The sequence below is a fragment of the Periplaneta americana genome, chromosome 12, assembly GCF_040183065.1.
Source record: "Periplaneta americana isolate PAMFEO1 chromosome 12, P.americana_PAMFEO1_priV1, whole genome shotgun sequence".
In the NCBI taxonomy this organism is placed as follows: domain Eukaryota; kingdom Metazoa; phylum Arthropoda; class Insecta; order Blattodea; family Blattidae; genus Periplaneta; species Periplaneta americana.
The window spans coordinates 54574322-54593183 of record NC_091128.1 but is presented as its reverse complement, the minus strand read 5'-3'; the positions used below and the strand labels follow the sequence as shown (position 1 = coordinate 54593183).

Sequence of the window (18862 nt, the reverse complement as noted above, 5' to 3'; positions counted from 1 at the left end):
ATAAACTAAATACATTGTCAAGAGACAGAATCCCTTCATATTAACAATGTAAACTATAGTCGCGATGCTGTTATTCCCGGTGTGACTCCTCCTCTTTGCTTACGTCTTAGGAAGTGAAGACTCTATAAAGTCTAGGTAGGTAGTATCGTTCGCCATTTTTGTTCTTTCGTTGCCGAGCTACCATACGAGGAATCTATTTGCCACACCGTTAAACATTATCATGTCGTAGCTCCTATGATAATAAATCACACGCACTGTAATTCAGCAGATAATTGAGCAGCAAATAATGTCTTCGTGTGCTTTCTGCAAACACCAATGAAAGAGCCAAAATAGCGAGCGATTATATTAAGTATTTATCGAGCCTTAAGAAATGAATAACGTCTTCATCAGCAAATCACAAGACGCACACGTTTAAATTTAGCCTATCTGCAATGCGATTGGCTGCCAAAAATTAGAGCGACGGGACTATAAATAAGTTGATACGAGAACCGTAAGACAAAATATACGACAATAAACAAAAGATAGGATCTCTTCACATTAACACCATGAACTACTTGTATAATACATTATTTTGAAGATCATGCAACATTAAACAAAATACATATGAATTATATAGGATTTGACAGAAATGTTTTCCTAAACTCATTTCACTTTAAGGGACATTTTGTTGAACTCATAACAGAAGTCATGAATCAAATTAAACTCTCACTAGACCAAAACATTGCAACATTCTAAGTAAAAGGATGAAGTGAAACCATAAAAGGTTACATGGCATAAAAATTACATAGAATGGTAGCGATGGTCCTCATTCTCATTACTGTTACAGCCACAGCGAACATCATCACCACCATCCCCTATTGTTGTTCTTGTCTCTTCTTCCTCATTACAGTCGATTTCAAATGGACTTCTTTCCACTTCAGGAGATTATAGCTTTCCAAAATATTTTAGAGCAATATTAGTAAATTACTCTCCATTAAACAAGCAACACATCTCAATAGTTTTTTTTTTGTCACATTTCATTTACTACATTTCAAGGATCTATTCTTGGTCCAGTATTTTTTCTTCTGTACATAACCGACCTTCCATTAACCATATGCCCAGCCAAAACAGTATTATTTGCAGATGACACAAACATTGTACTACATGACTACAGGAACAGTGACTTGCAACAAAATAATAACGAAACTTCCAAAACACTTGAGCAATGGTTAAAAGATAATAAGCTCAAATTAAATGCAAATCAAACAGTATTTATGAATTTCAATCAACAACGGTTGCAAGACCCTGTACAGATTACACTTAACGGCACCATAATTAAAGAAGTTAAAAACACAAAATTTCTAGGTATCTGGGTTGATACAGACCTGACATGGGAAAGCCACATTCAGTTCTTAACAGCAAAAAATATCTTGACTATGCTATGTATTCCGAGTCCTCTCAAAAATATCACCCATTGAGCTACTATTGTCAGTTTATTTTGGCTATGTACATTCACTTCCGAACAAGCCATAAATTGATCTATAAATTTTTAGACTTGCATATATTTGTAATGAATTCCAAGACAAATTTTTGACATTTTTTGAAAGCCTACTTCTACAAATCATACCATAAATAAAGAATCTAATCACCCCGAGACACACAAATTCAGTAAATTCAGATACCTCATTGATAGACTATTAATGGTGCCTTTAAGTAAAAAACGATTCGACAAAGAGTTCACTTATATCATAGAATTAGCAAGGTCCAACAGCTTTAATAAGCAAGAAATAAATAAACTGTTTCAAAAACGAAAAAGCAAGTTGCTACACAACCAGCACACTACACTTTCAGCAACTGAATCCACTACACCTAAAAAACGAGTTCCTATGACATACTTTGGTAAAGTTTCCAACCAGCTTAATAACCTTTTTAAAAAACATGGCATTGAACTAGCGTTCCGAACAAGTAATAAACTCAATAATATTATACCCAATAAACTTAACATAATCGACAAGCATCAGAACAGGGGCATATATATGCTACAGTGCAAAAATTGTCCTCAGAAATACATAGGACAAACTCGTAGGAATTTTAAAACCAGATTCAGTGAACATGTCGCAGATTTTAAATACAACAGGAGAAAATCTAAGTTCGCGACCCATCTTATCGAGAATGGTCACGAATTAACCAATATCAATGAAACATTACGTGTAATTCTCCCCTTAAATAATTGTACACATATCACTGCAGCAGAAGATTTTCATATAGCCCGGGCATTAAAATTAGGTATTCCTCTTCTAAATGAGCATATTCCAAATTTATATAATCCGTTATTTAATCTGAACGCACACAATACATATGATGGCTTTTCAATCTACCACTATTCTCCCCCCTTCCACCATCAGCTGTGACATAGTTTATGTAATTCCTGTACACGCTGCGCACCAAACAGTTGCCTTCTGTCTTCAGTGACTACAAGAACACATCCACTACACTCATCATAGTAAGTTAAATTTATACAGTTTCAACCCAAGACATAGTCAATTATATTTCTCTTATTAATTTTGAAATCCGGCCTTATAAAATTTCAAACTTTTAATTAATAGACAACTGTTCCGTGCGCTTACGTACATATAAAATCTCTACACGAGATGTTCTGTAATAGATTCATGTGATTTATTAAGATCATGGCAATAATAACATTGTGAGATGTATGTACACTTTGTTTTGGTAATGTGCATCATTGTAATTCTGTGTATAGACATTACATTCGATTCTTTCTTCCCCCACAGTTGTCACATCCAGCTACCACCAAATTATGGAAATCCACATAGACATCAAATTGGACAACTATTATCTCTGATTATAATAATTTTAAAGCATTTTATGTAATTTTACCATTAACGATTTTAATTTTGAATACGGCCTACATAGCCGTTTTGTATTTATAATGTAATTATTGCCATATAATCATCGATTTCATACAGAAGCATGTTATTTAATATTAATTGAGTTCACTTGTACGGCAATATATTGTGTACTTGTATCATACATATGGGCATACATGTTTCTGATGACTCTATAGAGCCGAAAACGTTCAATTGATATATTATGTAACAAAATATTGTAAAACCAATATAGCTGTTAAATAAGGATAAGCATAGACAGCACATGAAATAAATTTTGATTGTCACTAATAACAAATTAGCTTATCGGTCCCATCATGCCTTTTAAATTTTAAAAAATATGTACATTCAGTCATATAATATGGTATCATATTCTGGGGATCATCATCAAAATCTTCTCTTATACTTAAACTACAAAAACGAATAATTAAAATTATGAAGCAAGTATCCATTCACACAGAAAGTAAAGGACTTTTCAAGGAACTTAAAATTATACTGGTACCCTGTGTTTATATCCTAGAAACGATATGCTTTATTCATAAAAATTTAAATTCCTTTAAAACAAACTCAGAATATCACGAGCACAATACTAGGACATCCAATAATATACATTTGAATTATCACAGACTTGCCAAAACTCTCAATACCCCACACATACTGGCAGTAATTTATATAATAAACTTCCCCCACATGTCAAGGCACATAACAATAGTATGTTTAAGAAATCTGTTAAAAATATATTACTGACACACATGCCAATGTGCACAAAGGAATATTTAAATATAAAGTCTTACCATACATATTCCGATATTAATTTTGTTTAATATAGTCCAATTTGCACCTATTTGCATTGTACATCTGAAAAATATCTACTTACTTTGGGTGACAGACTGGGATCTTTCAACAGGAGCTGTGTGAAACTGAACAAGCATATCGTCTCCACACTCTCACGCCACGTAATATGAAAGCAGCGGATGAGGGAGATCAAACCATCTAGTACAGCTCCAAGTTGTTCAGGATGTTGAAGTATAAAATCAGATCCAGTGAGACCATCTGTGTTAGGTTCTTGCCAAATAAAATTCTTCAAGTTATACATAAATCCTTGAAATGCAATGACTGCCAACTCCTGAAAGAATAAATGTGACACATTTCAGAAATTTTTTAAATAACCAGTGTATCATAGCCATCTACGGCATATTACAAGTACATTAATTTTACAGTGTTCCCAAAAAATTACTATCAAAAGACACAAAAAGTTACTGACTGCTAAGAACTTTCTCCTCCAAAATTGTATTTGCGTGAATAATAAGACTATCGTAATAATCTAATTTATGCCATATTATGTTGAATTCAATTTTAATAAAAAAAGCCGCCCTAAATAAGGGTTAGAATAGATCGGCCTACTAATCAATTCATAAAGAATAATCATGAAAACCAATTGTGTGACAATTTGAAAGGAAAAAGAAAACATTAAGATAAGTGATATGAAAACATAGGAAATCATTTATAATAAAAGTTTGTTGGGTACAAATGATTACTAATTATAGCTAAGGATGATTTTAACACATGAGATCCTATGGCATCAATCGTTGCATCAGAAATTTTAAATTGTTGAAGTTGATTTAAAGTTTCTCGTGGGATTGTGCCACGGGCACCAAACATGAGCCAAGAAACTGTCCAATGTGTGATGTGGTATTGTGCTCCGAGATGCTGACAACAAGACTCATAGATGACTTGTTTTTCACGACACACCTCTTGTGGCTGTTGCTTGTGCATCTCGAAACAGATTGTGGGATCAAGAATGACATCCTTATCCTTCTGCCGATCAATTATGATGATATCAGCATGTCTAGTAGAGCCATCAGAAGAGATGCAACCAATCTCCTCATAAACCTCATAGGAAGCATTCTGAAGGATTGAAGATGCGATGAGAGAACGAACCGTATTATGTCTGTTGATTCGGAGCAATTCTCCACGATGGCAGAAATCCAAGACGTGAGGAAGCATTTCTTGCTCGTAACATCTTCTGCATTAGTTAACTAATGCTGAGTTCTTGGCAATAAAGCCATTAACTCTCTTGCTCTCCAATATTTCTCACATACACTGGGTTTAGAGGAAATGCTGGACGCTGCTGAAAATTATTCTCATCCATTTCTTCCTGAAGATTGCACAATGGACAAAGTGGTGAAGAAAACATTCTTATTTTGTTCAAGTGTTTTGACAAACAGTCATGTCCTGTGAGTAATCGAAAGAATACAACTGCAGTTTTTCTTTGCTACTCAGTGTACAGATACACAAACCAACTAGTCACTCAACTGACCTCCTCAAATGTTTATGAAACTTTCAGGAATCATTCTCCCTAAAGGTCTAAATTAAAATACATTTTTAGAAAAAGTTTATCTTGTTAGGTTTTGATGTAATTCATTTTTGAAATCTGCCAAAAAAAAAAAAAAAACACGTTTTTTCGTTTGTGCTAAATTTTCAATCTTGAATAACTCTGATTCTATAAGTCCCACAAAGTTGTTTTACATCTAATTTTAAAGGGAATTTCACGAGCTTCAATTTCATATGCCAGTTTGACTATCTTTGGTAAGCTAGGCTCTGTGATGATGTGGGGGGGTATAAACATTGAAGCCCGTACCGAACTTGTGATACTTGATGGCAGTTCTCTCACTGCACACCGCTATGTGGAAGAAGTTCTGGGGGATTATGTTGTACCATCTTCACAATTTACAGGGACCATTTCATTTTAATGCAAGACAACGCTCGTCCATACATCACCTGTATCGTCACATGTTACTTACAAGAAGTAGGGATTCAAACTCTGGACTGGCCAGCAAGGAGCCCTGACTTAAATCCCATCGAGCACGTGTGAGATATGATTGGGAGAAGATTTCGGTCTCAGAATATTGAGATTCTGGCTGAACTGAGGGCACAACTGGTGGTAGAATGGAACAATCTACCTCAGGAAGCAATTAGGAACCTAGTGGTCAGTGTACCTTAAAGCCTCCAAGAGGTCATCACTGCCAGAGGAGGAAACATCAGATTTTAATGTTTCTAATGGTTTACTAAAACATTTTTTGACAGTGTACATCAGTGGAAGTGGTAAAATTAAATACAGTGAAAGAAATTCAAATGAGTAAAAATAACATTTATAAAAATTGCAAAATGTCATAATAAAGTGAATGTGAGATAAAGTTTGAAAGTGCATTTAGTGTTTAACATGTAAGGAACATGATATTTGATTAGAAAAAAATTTAGAAATCTTCTCACTATTCGTGAGCTGCCACAAGGGACAAAGAGTGCTGAACCATATAAATGTTTACAAGTTCAGTGAACCATTAATTTTGTGTTGACAATGAAACTCCTACAAGTACATAGCTGCAAATACATTTTGTGATTGGTGGAAATATACCTAGTTTTAGAGAGGCAAGTGTTACAAAAAAGTAAAGAATGCTAATGAACTTGGTTTCATTTCGAATATAGGTGATGCTTCAGGAGAGCAATTGATTCTTTCAATGCAGCTAAAGTTACACTCGGAATAATAGATGTAGGTATTCCAAGCCTCTTAAACGCATCTTTCATGAAGAGAATAGCGGTACCTCTTGCTCCAACCAGAAGTCCGATTACTTCAAGTTCTTCTAGCTGGCACTTTTGGAGGTAATATGGAATGGTAGGATTGTAGATATTCTTTTTTTCCTTATCCACTTCTGCTGGCTGTTCCTCATTCGTTTTGAAACGCACAGTGGGATCAATTATGAATCCAGATCTTGTAGATTCCTTGAAAGCTATTATATCTATGTGCCGAGTACTGCCAGTGTCGGAGAGACCATGTTCTTCTTCAAAGGTGTTGTAATCGGCATCTTTAAGGGCAGTGGCTATAATTGATCGTACTTGGTGGTGTCTAGCATTTTGCAGACCTTCGCAGTGCGGACAGGATCCCAGGACGTGTGCAAGAGTTTCAACCTCGTTGTGGCAATGCCTACAACGGTTGTCCTGATATCTTCCCGGCACAGCATGTACTGCAGCAACATTTCCAACCATTTTAATGCCATCGCGCCATTCACTGTTGGAGAGTCCTTCATGTTTACAAATCCATTTGTTGGCACTAGGATATTGTTTAAATAAAACTACGCCTTTCCCTTTCTGTGAATGACAACACCAAATATCAAATTCTCTGTTCCTCAGAAGGTTACGAATCTTTGTAGCATTTAAGAAATGTTCATTCTTATGAAATAAGCCATCTTCTGGAACAATGTTCAGAGATTGGGCACATCTAATGCTCTCCTCATGAACCTGACGTGTTTGTATGATGTACGGGTTTTGAGATTTCTGTAAACATCGAAGGGCATTAATTTGTTGTAATAGTACTTTCCATTTTGTTCGAAAAATTCCTAGTCCTTTGTACTTCCTGGGACTATAGATCATTGCATCAAGAATGTCTGTAGGCAGATTCAGTACCTCTGCACTTTTTATTAATTTGTCGGCGTCATCCAAGAACTTTTTTGGTATAAGTTCAGAAGGGATGGTTTGAAACTGATATATTAAGGAAGGACAGATGGAGGTATTTAGAACACAATATTTCTGGTCTGCATGAAGAAAAGGTGACGAGGTAAGAGTTTCAAGTTTGTTATTTAAATCTTTTAGTGTTGACTGGGGATTGAACACCATTGAGTCAGAGAAGTTTACTCCCAGATAGCGAATAGAGTACTGAGATTGTGTCCGACAAGCTTACCTTTGGAGATATCAGTATAATTCATTATTTAGGACACAAGGCTAACATTATATTCAATAAAACAAAATTTTTCTAAGTGATCCACTTTTTTTTATCCTTTTCTAGTTCACATTCTATAGGAGGCTGATTAACTATTTGTTACATTGCAGATATTGGAGTAGATCTGACAGCTCTTGTAATTAATCAGAGACTTTGACTTTCTAATCGTTTTATCTTTTTTAAGATTTGGTGTTATTAAAACTTCTCCACAGTATAAATGATTACTGATTTTATATAGGCCTTGAACATCTCCATTTCATGCCTGACAAAAGTTTGTAAATAATAAATGCATTTCAGCCCTTCGTGTTATATAGCCTATTCTACATATATGGTCTTCCAAGAAAGTTTAGTGTAAAAAGTCACTCCTGAATTTGTAGCTGATAATAGTTTTTCCATCAAAGCACAGCTCCATTTGTAATGGCTTTTTTCTTAATGAAAAAAATTCGTAGTGAGATTTGGTACCAGTAATGTTAACTGTCATTAAGTTTTACAGACCATTTATGTAATTTTATTAAGAAATTTTCCATGCCATATCATGTATTTTTTTAAACATTTTTTGTCTGTGATTATATGTAAATATTATGTTTTATTTAACGGCGCTTGCAACTGCTGAGGTTATATCAGCATTGCCGGTGTGGTGGAATTTTGTCCCGCAGGAGTTTATTACATGCCAGTAAATCTACTGACATCAGCGTGGCCCGGGATCGAACCCGCAACCTTGGGCATAGAAGGCCAGGGCTATACCAACTGCGCTAACCACGCTGTTGTTGATATGTATATACAGTAGTTTTATAAATAGCTATTTCTTAATAAAATGAACAAATGGCACACAGAATCTAAAAATCGTTTACTTGGCTAAAGTAGTCTGAAGAGAATACCTTTTAAAGCAATGATAAATAAAAGAAATTGAATAGGATCTGTGAGACTAACAGAATTATATAAAATATGTACACTTCTTGGCAACAAGAATGATTAGACTCTTGGTCATTAAAAATACAAAATTCTACCACATGGTTCACACACGTAAATGAACTGCATTTTATAGCATTGCTGGGGTGTTTGTTCATTCAAAGTCGTCCATCTACAATGTAATCAATCTTACGAGGTGGGTGTGGCATAGAGATAACATGTCTGCTTAGGTTGTGAGTTCACCTCCCGTTAGAATAAAATTATTTTCTATTTTAGTTTTAAATGTTAAATGGCATTTGTTAATAAACTTCGTTACACCTGCCTTGCAAACATGTTATTGCCCAACACCTGTGAATTATTAATAGTCGAGATTGGACCTGTATAAACAAAAGTAATAGTTTCACTTCCTAAAAAAATCGGGAGCACATCAAATATAAATAAATAAACAAATATATAAACAAAAATAGTAGGGACTAGTATCTCGTCCACAAACCATCGTATTCATGATTGCCCTCATTCTGTGGGGCATGGAGTCCACAAGATTATGGAACAAGTCTAAATTTTGTTTAGTCACTGATAACAGATCTAAATACAACTTACCCTGTTTATAATGTTTTTTATCTGCAGAATACTCAACATTGCTTGGTGAACTAGAGCATGTTTATTGTCTTGTGTGAAAAGAATATCACGATAAGCATATGCCAGTCGTTGGGTTTCCTCACTAGTGAGCCGAAACAACTTGTTAGTATAAAGCTCCAAACATTCACTGTCTGTGAACTTGCCATGAACACAACCCAGCATTGGAAGCAACTGCAACAAAATGTAACGGTTTTAATAAGTCTGACAAAAAAATCTAACTATCACAATTATTCTGATATACGAGGCGTGTTCTTAAAGTAAGTTCCAAAAGGGTGTAGTAAGTAAACGAGAAGATATTTACAAACCATTTTGTTGCACTGTATTCCCCACATTTCAATTACTTCTCAACAATCTCCACCATTATTGAGGCATTTATCAAGTCGTGGCACAAGTCTTTCTATCCCCTCATTGTAGAATTCGCCCGCCTGCGATGTGAACCACTCCTGCACTGCTGTTTTCACTTCATCATCGCCATCAAAATGTTGACCACCGAGGAACTTCTTGAGATGCAGGAAGAGATGAATGTCACTCGGAGCCAAATCCGGGCTGTAGGGAGGGGGGGGGGGATGGTCAATTTGTTCCCAGCCAAATTTCGAGATGAGATTTTGGGTGTCACGAGCTGTGTGTGGCCGAGCGTTGTCATGAAGCAACACAACTCCGTCGGTCAGCATCCCACGTCTCTTGTTCTGAAATGCGCAATGGAGCTTCTTCAAGGTCTGACAATAGGTTTCTGTCCCAAAAACAGTGCACATGGTTTGTTTGAATTTCTTTTTTCTTGGCAATGCAGTGTGCCTCCATTTCATGGACTGCTGCTTCGATTCAGGTGTCATGTGAGACACCCAAGTCTCGTCACCTGTCACGATATGGTCAAGAAACTCATCGCCTTGCTTACTGTAATGTGTGAGAAAGCTCAATGCACTGGAAGCTCGTTTGGTTTTGTGTTCCATGATGAGCATCTTGGGTACCCATCGTGAGCACAATTTTCGATATTGTAATCGATCTGTCACAATTTTGTTGAGAACATTTGTGGAAAATTCAAGGAAAGCGAAGAAATTGTGAACCTCCTGTCCTCATGAATTTTTTCATCGACAGCACGCACCAAATCGTCATTGATCAAAGATGGCCGACTGGTACACTGCACGTCATGCACAGAGACATGGCCCTTGTTGAACTTCCTAACCCATCTCCTGACCATTCCATCACTAATGGCATAATCACCATACACCTCACAAAGTTGATGATGAATGTCAGCTGGTTTGATGTTCCTCGCATTCAAGAAATGGATAACAGACCGCATCTCACAGTCGGCGGGGTGCTCGATCACTTTAAACATCTCAACTGATCACAACTAACCACACACATGGACTGAAGCTCTGAAACTGCATGCACAGCTTGCCTGAGGACTGAAGAAGAAAACACGCATGTGCAAAATAACGATTGCAGCGACGCGACGGCTATAATTGAAAACGGAACTTACTTTAAGAACACGCCTCGTATTACAATGAATAGAATCTGAATCCTAATACATTAACGTGTCCAACAATTATAATACTGTAGTTTTTCACAGTGTTAAATTATGAAGATATTTCAGGTGCATTCACGCATTCAGCAAACATAAAAAAGACTATGCCTCTGACCAAGGTTCTGGCTGATATGTACATCTATTACCAGGCAGTACATCTCACTTGACAATATGTGTCAGAGGAAGAACAATTGTTTGTATGCGTCTGAAGTCTAATTAGTGTAATATGTACCTGAATGGATGAGGAAAGGAACTAGCCACCCTACCCCATTATCTCCTGGCCTAGTTGCTTTATAAATGGTGCCTTGTTGGCATCACTTGTGAGGTTCAGACTTGTCTTCAAACAGTTGACTAACAACAAAACAATAAGAAAGACACCTTGTATCTTTGTCATGTCTGTCCATCTGTGCAAAAACAATAAACCTCCCAGTCAGTCTTTCAGAAGTCTCTTCAGAGGACAGCCTTGATTTCTTCTTCCCTGTGGCCTGTATTTGAGAAATGAAGGGGTGAGAATGATATAATCCTGAGCCACACAGATAAAACTTTACAAGAGAGTGTGTTAAAGGTTTGCAGTTCAATGCCATTAGTTGTGGTATCATAATTTATTCCGCATCCTACTTACGTTAATTGTTGAGTAAATATTGTAATATTTTGCTAGTAGCTTCCCCATATTATGTGTAAGAAATGAATTCGCACAAAACACTATTTTCATTCTCACCCCTTCAATTAACCAAGAAATTCTGACCCTGCCCCTTCTTCATACATGTTGCATCCAGTCAGTTCTGTACTTAAATATACTTAACATTTTCACAACACCTTATCGAGAAAAGACACATCCAGTGAGGGAAGTGGGGAAAAAACCAGAGGCGGTATGCTACCCCAAGATTTTCGCCTGGCAAACCTCAATTTAAAAAAGGCATATTCTCTCCCTTACAACACACACATACATGATGTATACAATAAATTGTTTTGTGTAGTCAATAACACGAATCTTTGAAACTTACGCAACACACTAAATTTCTTAATAAAATAATTTCAAGTTACTTCAGTTATTTACTAGATTATTTTGCAATGTCCACTGAGTCTTATCATTTAAAATAATGTTAAAGCTTCAAGGTTTCTTACTTAATTATAAATAAAAAGTGCAACAACAACAAAAATGACATAAGCACTAAATTGGCAACAATGGCCACTACAAGCTACACACCATAGCCTTCTATACTTGAAATACTACCCAGCGAATAGGGATTATAAAGAATGGACACTTCGCGTCGGTACCTTTGATGTAGCTGGATTGATTTCAATGACCTTCAAGCCAGCTAAAGCATGAGATTCTGCTTTCTCCCTAGAGTTGGCGCTGACATCACACCAGCTAGCAGTCGACACAACAGAAATATAACACTAATTAATATATCTAGGCACATTATGTACTCAAATAAAATAAATTGGATCCATAAAATAATAAATCCGTCATTAACTGTAATGTCTAGACTCCAGAGTTCCTTTATAATGAGAGTTGAGACGTTGAACCCAACAACAATTAAATATGTAATGATTTGATAGCACTGAAAATGGAAAAACAAAACTCTTACGAGAAGCAAAATCATATACCTATATTATATTATATACAAATATTAAACGAATTTGATACATAATTTTATAATGTATTATATTATTTTGTAATACAATTTATGATATCTGAAATATAAAATATTATTATTACAACTAGTTTGTCACTGAGAAATAAGGAAAAGCTGTTAACTTGAATTTATTTGAAGCAAAGCGTTACTGGATTATGCAATAAGGTAGGCTATGTTTGGATCCTGTGTCTCAACTCTATTCTCAATTATTATCTTAGCGTATGCTCGATTACACTAACCTCTAGCGCTTGAAAGTGGAACTATACGCTGGCGCACAGAGAAACAAAACACAGGAAAATTCGCTGTGTCCATTCTTTATAATCCCTATTCGCTGTACTACCCTTGTATGCATTCCAGGGTTTGACTTATCAAATAAACGTGTCTAAATACGCGTTGCATACAATTCCAGAAGGCTGTGGTTTGGATTTACGAAGCAAACAGATAGTACTCTTTGCTGTGAAGAACTGTAAAAACAAATTTTTACGAATCACATTTTTTCAGTAACGGTATGTCATTTTTCACTAACAGTATGTTTTCTGGCCATAGAAACCAGTGGCAGGCAGTATTCCATACCGTCACATACTGTCTCACTTTCCTCACTGGACACACCTAATTAAAACAAATTTATTAAAAACATTAGCTTGTAACATTTTATTCAAATTGAGAAGTGGCATGCTATGCAACATTCACTTATTATTATTATTATTATTATTATTATTATTATTATTATTATTATTATTATTATTCATAATTTTCGTACAGGTTTTTCAATCCATTTTTCCGAAGCTAATTTTTCATAATTTCACTTTCCAAATCCTATTTTCCTAACGACTTTTCGAAACTGTTTTTCCCTCACTAACTTATCTTTTTCAACACTACATCCTTCCAAACTTATTTCTCCCAATACCAATTTTGTCAGAACCTAATGACTTTTTTTTAACAATTTTTCTTCACATTAGCATTAAACAGGTCTAACAATTTTGTCATATTACTATAATGTACCAAAGTACCTACATATGATATTTCCGTGTAGGAATTCTGCATTACCATATGGTGAAGAACAGGTAGAACAGAGAAGAATTCTCTCTGGCACCAGGATTCAAACTCAGGTTTTCAGCTCTACGTGCTGACGCTTTATCCACGATTCAACTTCTGATACCAGATTGAATCCTTCTTAGTTTAAGTTCTACCTCTCTGTTCCCCTTTTGGTGGTCTACCCTCATGTACTGTGTCACAAAATATGTGACAGTAGCACAATGTCCAACATTATGTATAGAGATGCACTCATTACGAGTGACTAAGTGGCCGGGGTCCGACGGAACATGGCCCCCGTCTTGAATCACCAAGGGGTTCACGTATATGCTCCAAACCAGAAAGTACAAGGTGGACCAGAAAAACAGGTGATTACTTTGGCTTTTTCTGGCTAAGCTCAGTTCGGTTTGACTGTGAACATTCTCGTTGTGTTTAGGGGTGTATATATGCGTATGTCATCAATGCTTATTACAAAAATGGTGGCAAGTTTGTGACTGCACACCGCTTGTTTCGGCAGCATTACAATATCAATCGTAATGCTCCAGTGCTCCAACCACAAGTCCGATTATTTTAAGCTGTTTTAGCAGTAATGATCATAACTCATGATTGCTTTTTATTTTGAGGTGCTCTGCCAACTCTTTTTGGAAATTGTTATGAATTATTAGTTATGCAAAGTGATAGTATAGCTTCTGGCTTGGTTTCTGTAAATTTTGGTCCCTTTTTAGCCATAAGATACGCAGTTTCATTTTCATGTACTTCATAATGGAAAGTTATCTACTGGCAGGGTGCTAGTTAATGGGGGGGATGGGGCGGATTCCCCCCCCCCCCGTTGGAAAGTTATCCCCCTCTCATAAATTCATATTAACATCCCTGGCAGGGATAACTTCTATCCTCACAAAATATAATTCATCTTGAATCTTGCGTACACTACTTTTAACACTTAAATATAAATGATTGGTAAACTTACTCGTGTTAAATTACATAAGCAACTGCGGCTTACAGCTGTTTCGGTGCTTTTACACCATCCTCAGAGCCTACTAGATCTCGGCGTCATCTCGAACTTTGCTACCTGTTGTGGGGGTGCGTTTGCGTGTTGAAAAGTGTTGAAATGTGGAGTCAAATAGTGTGTGTGTTCTGAAAGTGATCTGTGTGCTGAGAATTTGATCATAACATAAATACAGACATAGAAATCCTACACATACAACCCAAAAACCAAAAACTCAACACACTAAAACAATATGAAATATACACACACACACTAAAACACGCCCTGATCAAATTCTCAACACACAGATCAATTTCAGAACACACACTATTTGACTCCACATTTAAACACTTTTCTACATGCAAACGCACCTCCACAACAGGCAGCGAAGTTCGAGATGACGCCGAGATCTAGTAGGTTCTGAGGATGGTGTGGAAGCACCGAAACAGCTGTAAGCCACAGTTGCTTATGTAATTTAACATGAGTAAGTTTGCCAATCAACCAATCATTTAAAATATAATTGTTTTAATTCGAGTATACTTTATAAAGTACAGTATAAAGTAAGCAAGGAAAACAATATTTATGTATTATCATCATCGGCAAGCTGATAACAATCAATAACTTAGGAATTACACATCTTATCTTAAGCCAGCTCATGGATATAACAATTGTTATAATCAAGATGCAAGGCAAGCAACTCAGCGTTGAGCCATATAGAATGGGGATAATAATTTTATGTATGGCATTCTCTATCTAGGATTCTATCCCCCCTCATCAGAAATCTTAATTCGCACCCTGCCCACTGGAAATGAATAACTTCATTTTCATGATCAGTCATTTGATAACCTATTCTATTTTAATTATTTTGAGGGAGACTGTTCATTTATATGATGCTAATGCTTGTATGGCTGCTATCGAATCACTCAGAATAAGCACAATATGTTGAAACATATTAATTCTAGATAAGTTCTGTATTAACACAATCATCTGTATTGCCTGAATTCTGCTATCAAAATGGGTGGAATTTTTCCCAGTTGACACAAAAAAATTTAAAAGTTTGGAATATATTCCTGCTTCAGCACCATCTTCTCTGTTCAATGTGAACTCATCCATATATAGGGTGGAAATAATATAACTGTGCAGCTTATCTCTTGGATAAAATAGAACAAAAATTCTAATGCCACATTAGTGTCAAATGAATACATTTCTCAGAAAAAAATAATTTTCCTCTAAATGTTAACAATGTTTTCCAGATACGTACTATCTGTATGATTGTGATTTTTACTCTTATCATTATAGAAACTGATAAGGAATTATTTATCCCTTTGAAGTTTCTCAAAATGGACGGTTTCTTTGCAAATTAAATAAAAAGATTAACACAAATCATTATTTCCTGCCATTAGGAAGTCTGGCAACCTGGAGTCACTGAGGAACAGAACTCTGCTGTTCATAGTGAATGCATGTGTGCTTTTGTACGTGAGCTGGTGATGCAATGTTTCCAAACGCAGACTTTGAGCCTAATTTTCTAATTAACCATGCACTTAATTACAAAATGCATAATTGACTTTTCATTTATTTTAATGTATTCCATTACTCTCTTCAACCCGCACAGCTACATCCCGTAGATGTGAATCCATTAACCCTTGTCTCTGTAATAATTTACAATATTTAAATTCAGTAAGAGAAGTTTCATTTTTCTATTTCGCCCAAGTTTGTTTGCAATCAATTCAGAGAAACTTCTTGAAAAATTTACGAAAAGTCTGTCCAAAAATAATCTCATACTTAATGTTTTAATTGGTGCTAACTAAATTTATACAGAGTGTTTCCGGGCTAGTGTTACAAACTTTCAGGGATAATGGGGAAGGGCACATGTATCAATTTTGAGATAAGGAACCCTCGTCTGGAAATGACCGAGTTGAAAGTTAGAAGCAAAAATAGTTGTGTCGTAATGAAATAATTTTATTCCTCTGTACACCTTATTTATGTGTATTTTTCTGTACATCTTACACATACTGTATTCATCTGACGTTGTTTATGTTGTCTACTTACAGTATTCCATTCAGTGCCCTGTCTGAGGGGTTGGGACAGGAAACTACACTAAAGCAATGCAGATAGTCTTATGTGTAACGGACATGGTCGGTCCTGATATGCACATCTATAGACAGCAGTGTATGTGTACAAGTTGCAGTGTCCAGTCGATCAGTCCTAGTGAAATGAAGGAGTACACGAGAGCGGAATATGCACACCTGATTTTCGAATACGGATGAGCCAATGGGAACAGTAGACAAGCTCACATATTGTATCGGTCCAAGTACCCACGTAGGAGACATCCGGCCCATACCATCTTTCCACGACTGTTCCAAAGATGAAGGGAAGGAGGGCATATGATGCCAAATTACAATTTCATTTCCACACAACTATTTTTGCTTATAACTTTCGACTCAGTTATTTCCGGACCAGTGTTCTTTAGCTCAAATTGATACATGTGCCCTTTGCTATCATCCCTGAAAGTTTGTAACACCAGCCCGGAAACACCCTGAATAATATTAGGAATTACAGTTTTTATGTAAAAATACTTCCGAATTAAGGCATAATTTAGAAAACGCAATATCCTGCGAAACACTGACATCATTTTAACATACAGCAAACTAATTGTTATTCAGGGTCATTTCTTTCATTTCCCTTTTCATCTATTCTCAGCTAAAGCATTACGTGACTATGAGTTACTATTCTGCTGGTTGGTAAAACCAAAACTTTATTATGAGAAAACAATAAAGCTGGAATCTGAATCCAAGCCTCTGGTATGGAGTACCAATACATTAGGCATTTAGTTAAGAGTGAATAATTCTGCAGCACCATTTTGTATGACACTTTTAATTTAGATTCTCACATAGTATAATGTTATGACTCTGGGTACGAACTCTGAAATTCTATCTGCTTCATTCCCTTGTAATTAATTGTAGGTTAAATGTAATACAGAGGATATCCACCAAACTGCTGAAAAGTAAAAAGACATAAATTTAGTATAAGACAGACAAATAACATGCAAAATCCTCATATTCAATAGCAAGGATGATGGTAATTCCTTGCTTACTGAAAATAGTAATGTTTCCAAAAAAAAAAAATATATAACAAACCTGTTGAAATTCAGTCCATACACGTCTATTTCCAACCCAAAATGTCACAAATTATTGGGTAAGTAAATTATTTCCTTACCACAAAGTAGCAACTGTACTGTCCTATGCACCTGTTATGGAGAAAATATTGGCACTTATATTGCAGTCTTGGTCAGATATAATCACAAACTCAGAACTATGGAAGATAACAAATCAGAAAGAAATCACAATAGAAATCAAAAGACGAAAGTGGAATTGGATAGGACACACAATCAGGAAAGAAGATGGAGCAGTAGAAAGAATGGCTTTGGATTGGAACCCCCAAAGGTAGTAGAACAAGAGGAAGGCCAAAAAATACATGGAAGAGAACAGTTTTGGAGGAAATTGCTAGGGAGGGGAAAACATGGAGCGAAGTGAAGAAGTTGGCTACAAATAGGGTCCGATGGAGGCACTTTGTGAATGCCCTATGCTCCTCATGAGGAGATACAGGAGTTTGATTGATTGATTGATTGACTGACTGACATTGCAGTCTCGATTCACCATAGTCTTATTGGAAGTTGATACGAGACTTGGTGTTGTACAAGTTATGTATTTATAATTTACAGCTTAAAATGGCACACGTACAGAATTGAACAGTAAGTATTTATGTATGATAGCTATTTGTTAACAAATTCGGCTCATGAATTTCTAACACAATATCCAATGATCCCTGTTTTCGTGAATAAATTCTGGGTAACAGAAATGTTATTACAATTAAGAAACCAGAAGGAGGCACAGGCCTACTATCCTCAACAAGGAAAATTTGGATGACATTGCACATCACTTGGAAAAGAAAAAAACCCTAAAATCCATTACATCTTTTCTACAGGAGACGAGTTGTATGTTAAAAACCTATTTAAGTTAAAACTTCACAAATTACAGTGGTGCAAGAACTACGACCCAATGATACTTAGGTGTAAATTTTGTGAATGGAATTTAAATGGAATGCAAATTAGCAGAATTGTCTCTAATCCCCTCCTCTTTTCAGACAAGACTAGGTTTCATCTCTATGGGTATGTTAACACACACAAATGTTTGGAATGAGAAGGCAGACAGTTTTGGCAACTCTTTGCTTAATTTGGGTGATTAAATGACGTTTAAATTGTTCATAATTAATAATATTTAACATGAATAGTCTGAGAATTGTTGAACCACAGATAACACATTCTCTTCATAACTAGCACATGGAAGTGCATCGGCCAACAGTCAAATTGTCACTTCATGATAAGGAAATAGTCTATCCAGCAAATATATGCTTATGCTTCCTTACCTGAAATACCATCAGCTGGGTATCAAAATTGAAATGTTTTATTCCACTCTC

General features: G+C 35.9%; 1 protein-coding gene across 1 annotated transcript in view; it reads right to left on the bottom strand.

Annotated features, from left to right (window-relative positions):
* Positions 1-18862, bottom strand: part of LOC138710444 (BRCA1-associated ATM activator 1) — a 53792-nt gene that overhangs the window by 22322 nt on the left and 12608 nt on the right. Inside the window, exons 3-5 of the mRNA XM_069841343.1 lie at positions 18812-18862; positions 9169-9378; positions 3763-4011 (exon numbers count right to left, since the gene is read on the bottom strand). The exon at positions 18812-18862 is cut by the window's right edge and continues 590 nt beyond it. Coding sequence (XP_069697444.1) covers positions 3763-4011; positions 9169-9378; positions 18812-18862 — 510 coding nt within the window. The remainder of the gene's footprint in view (positions 1-3762; positions 4012-9168; positions 9379-18811) is intronic.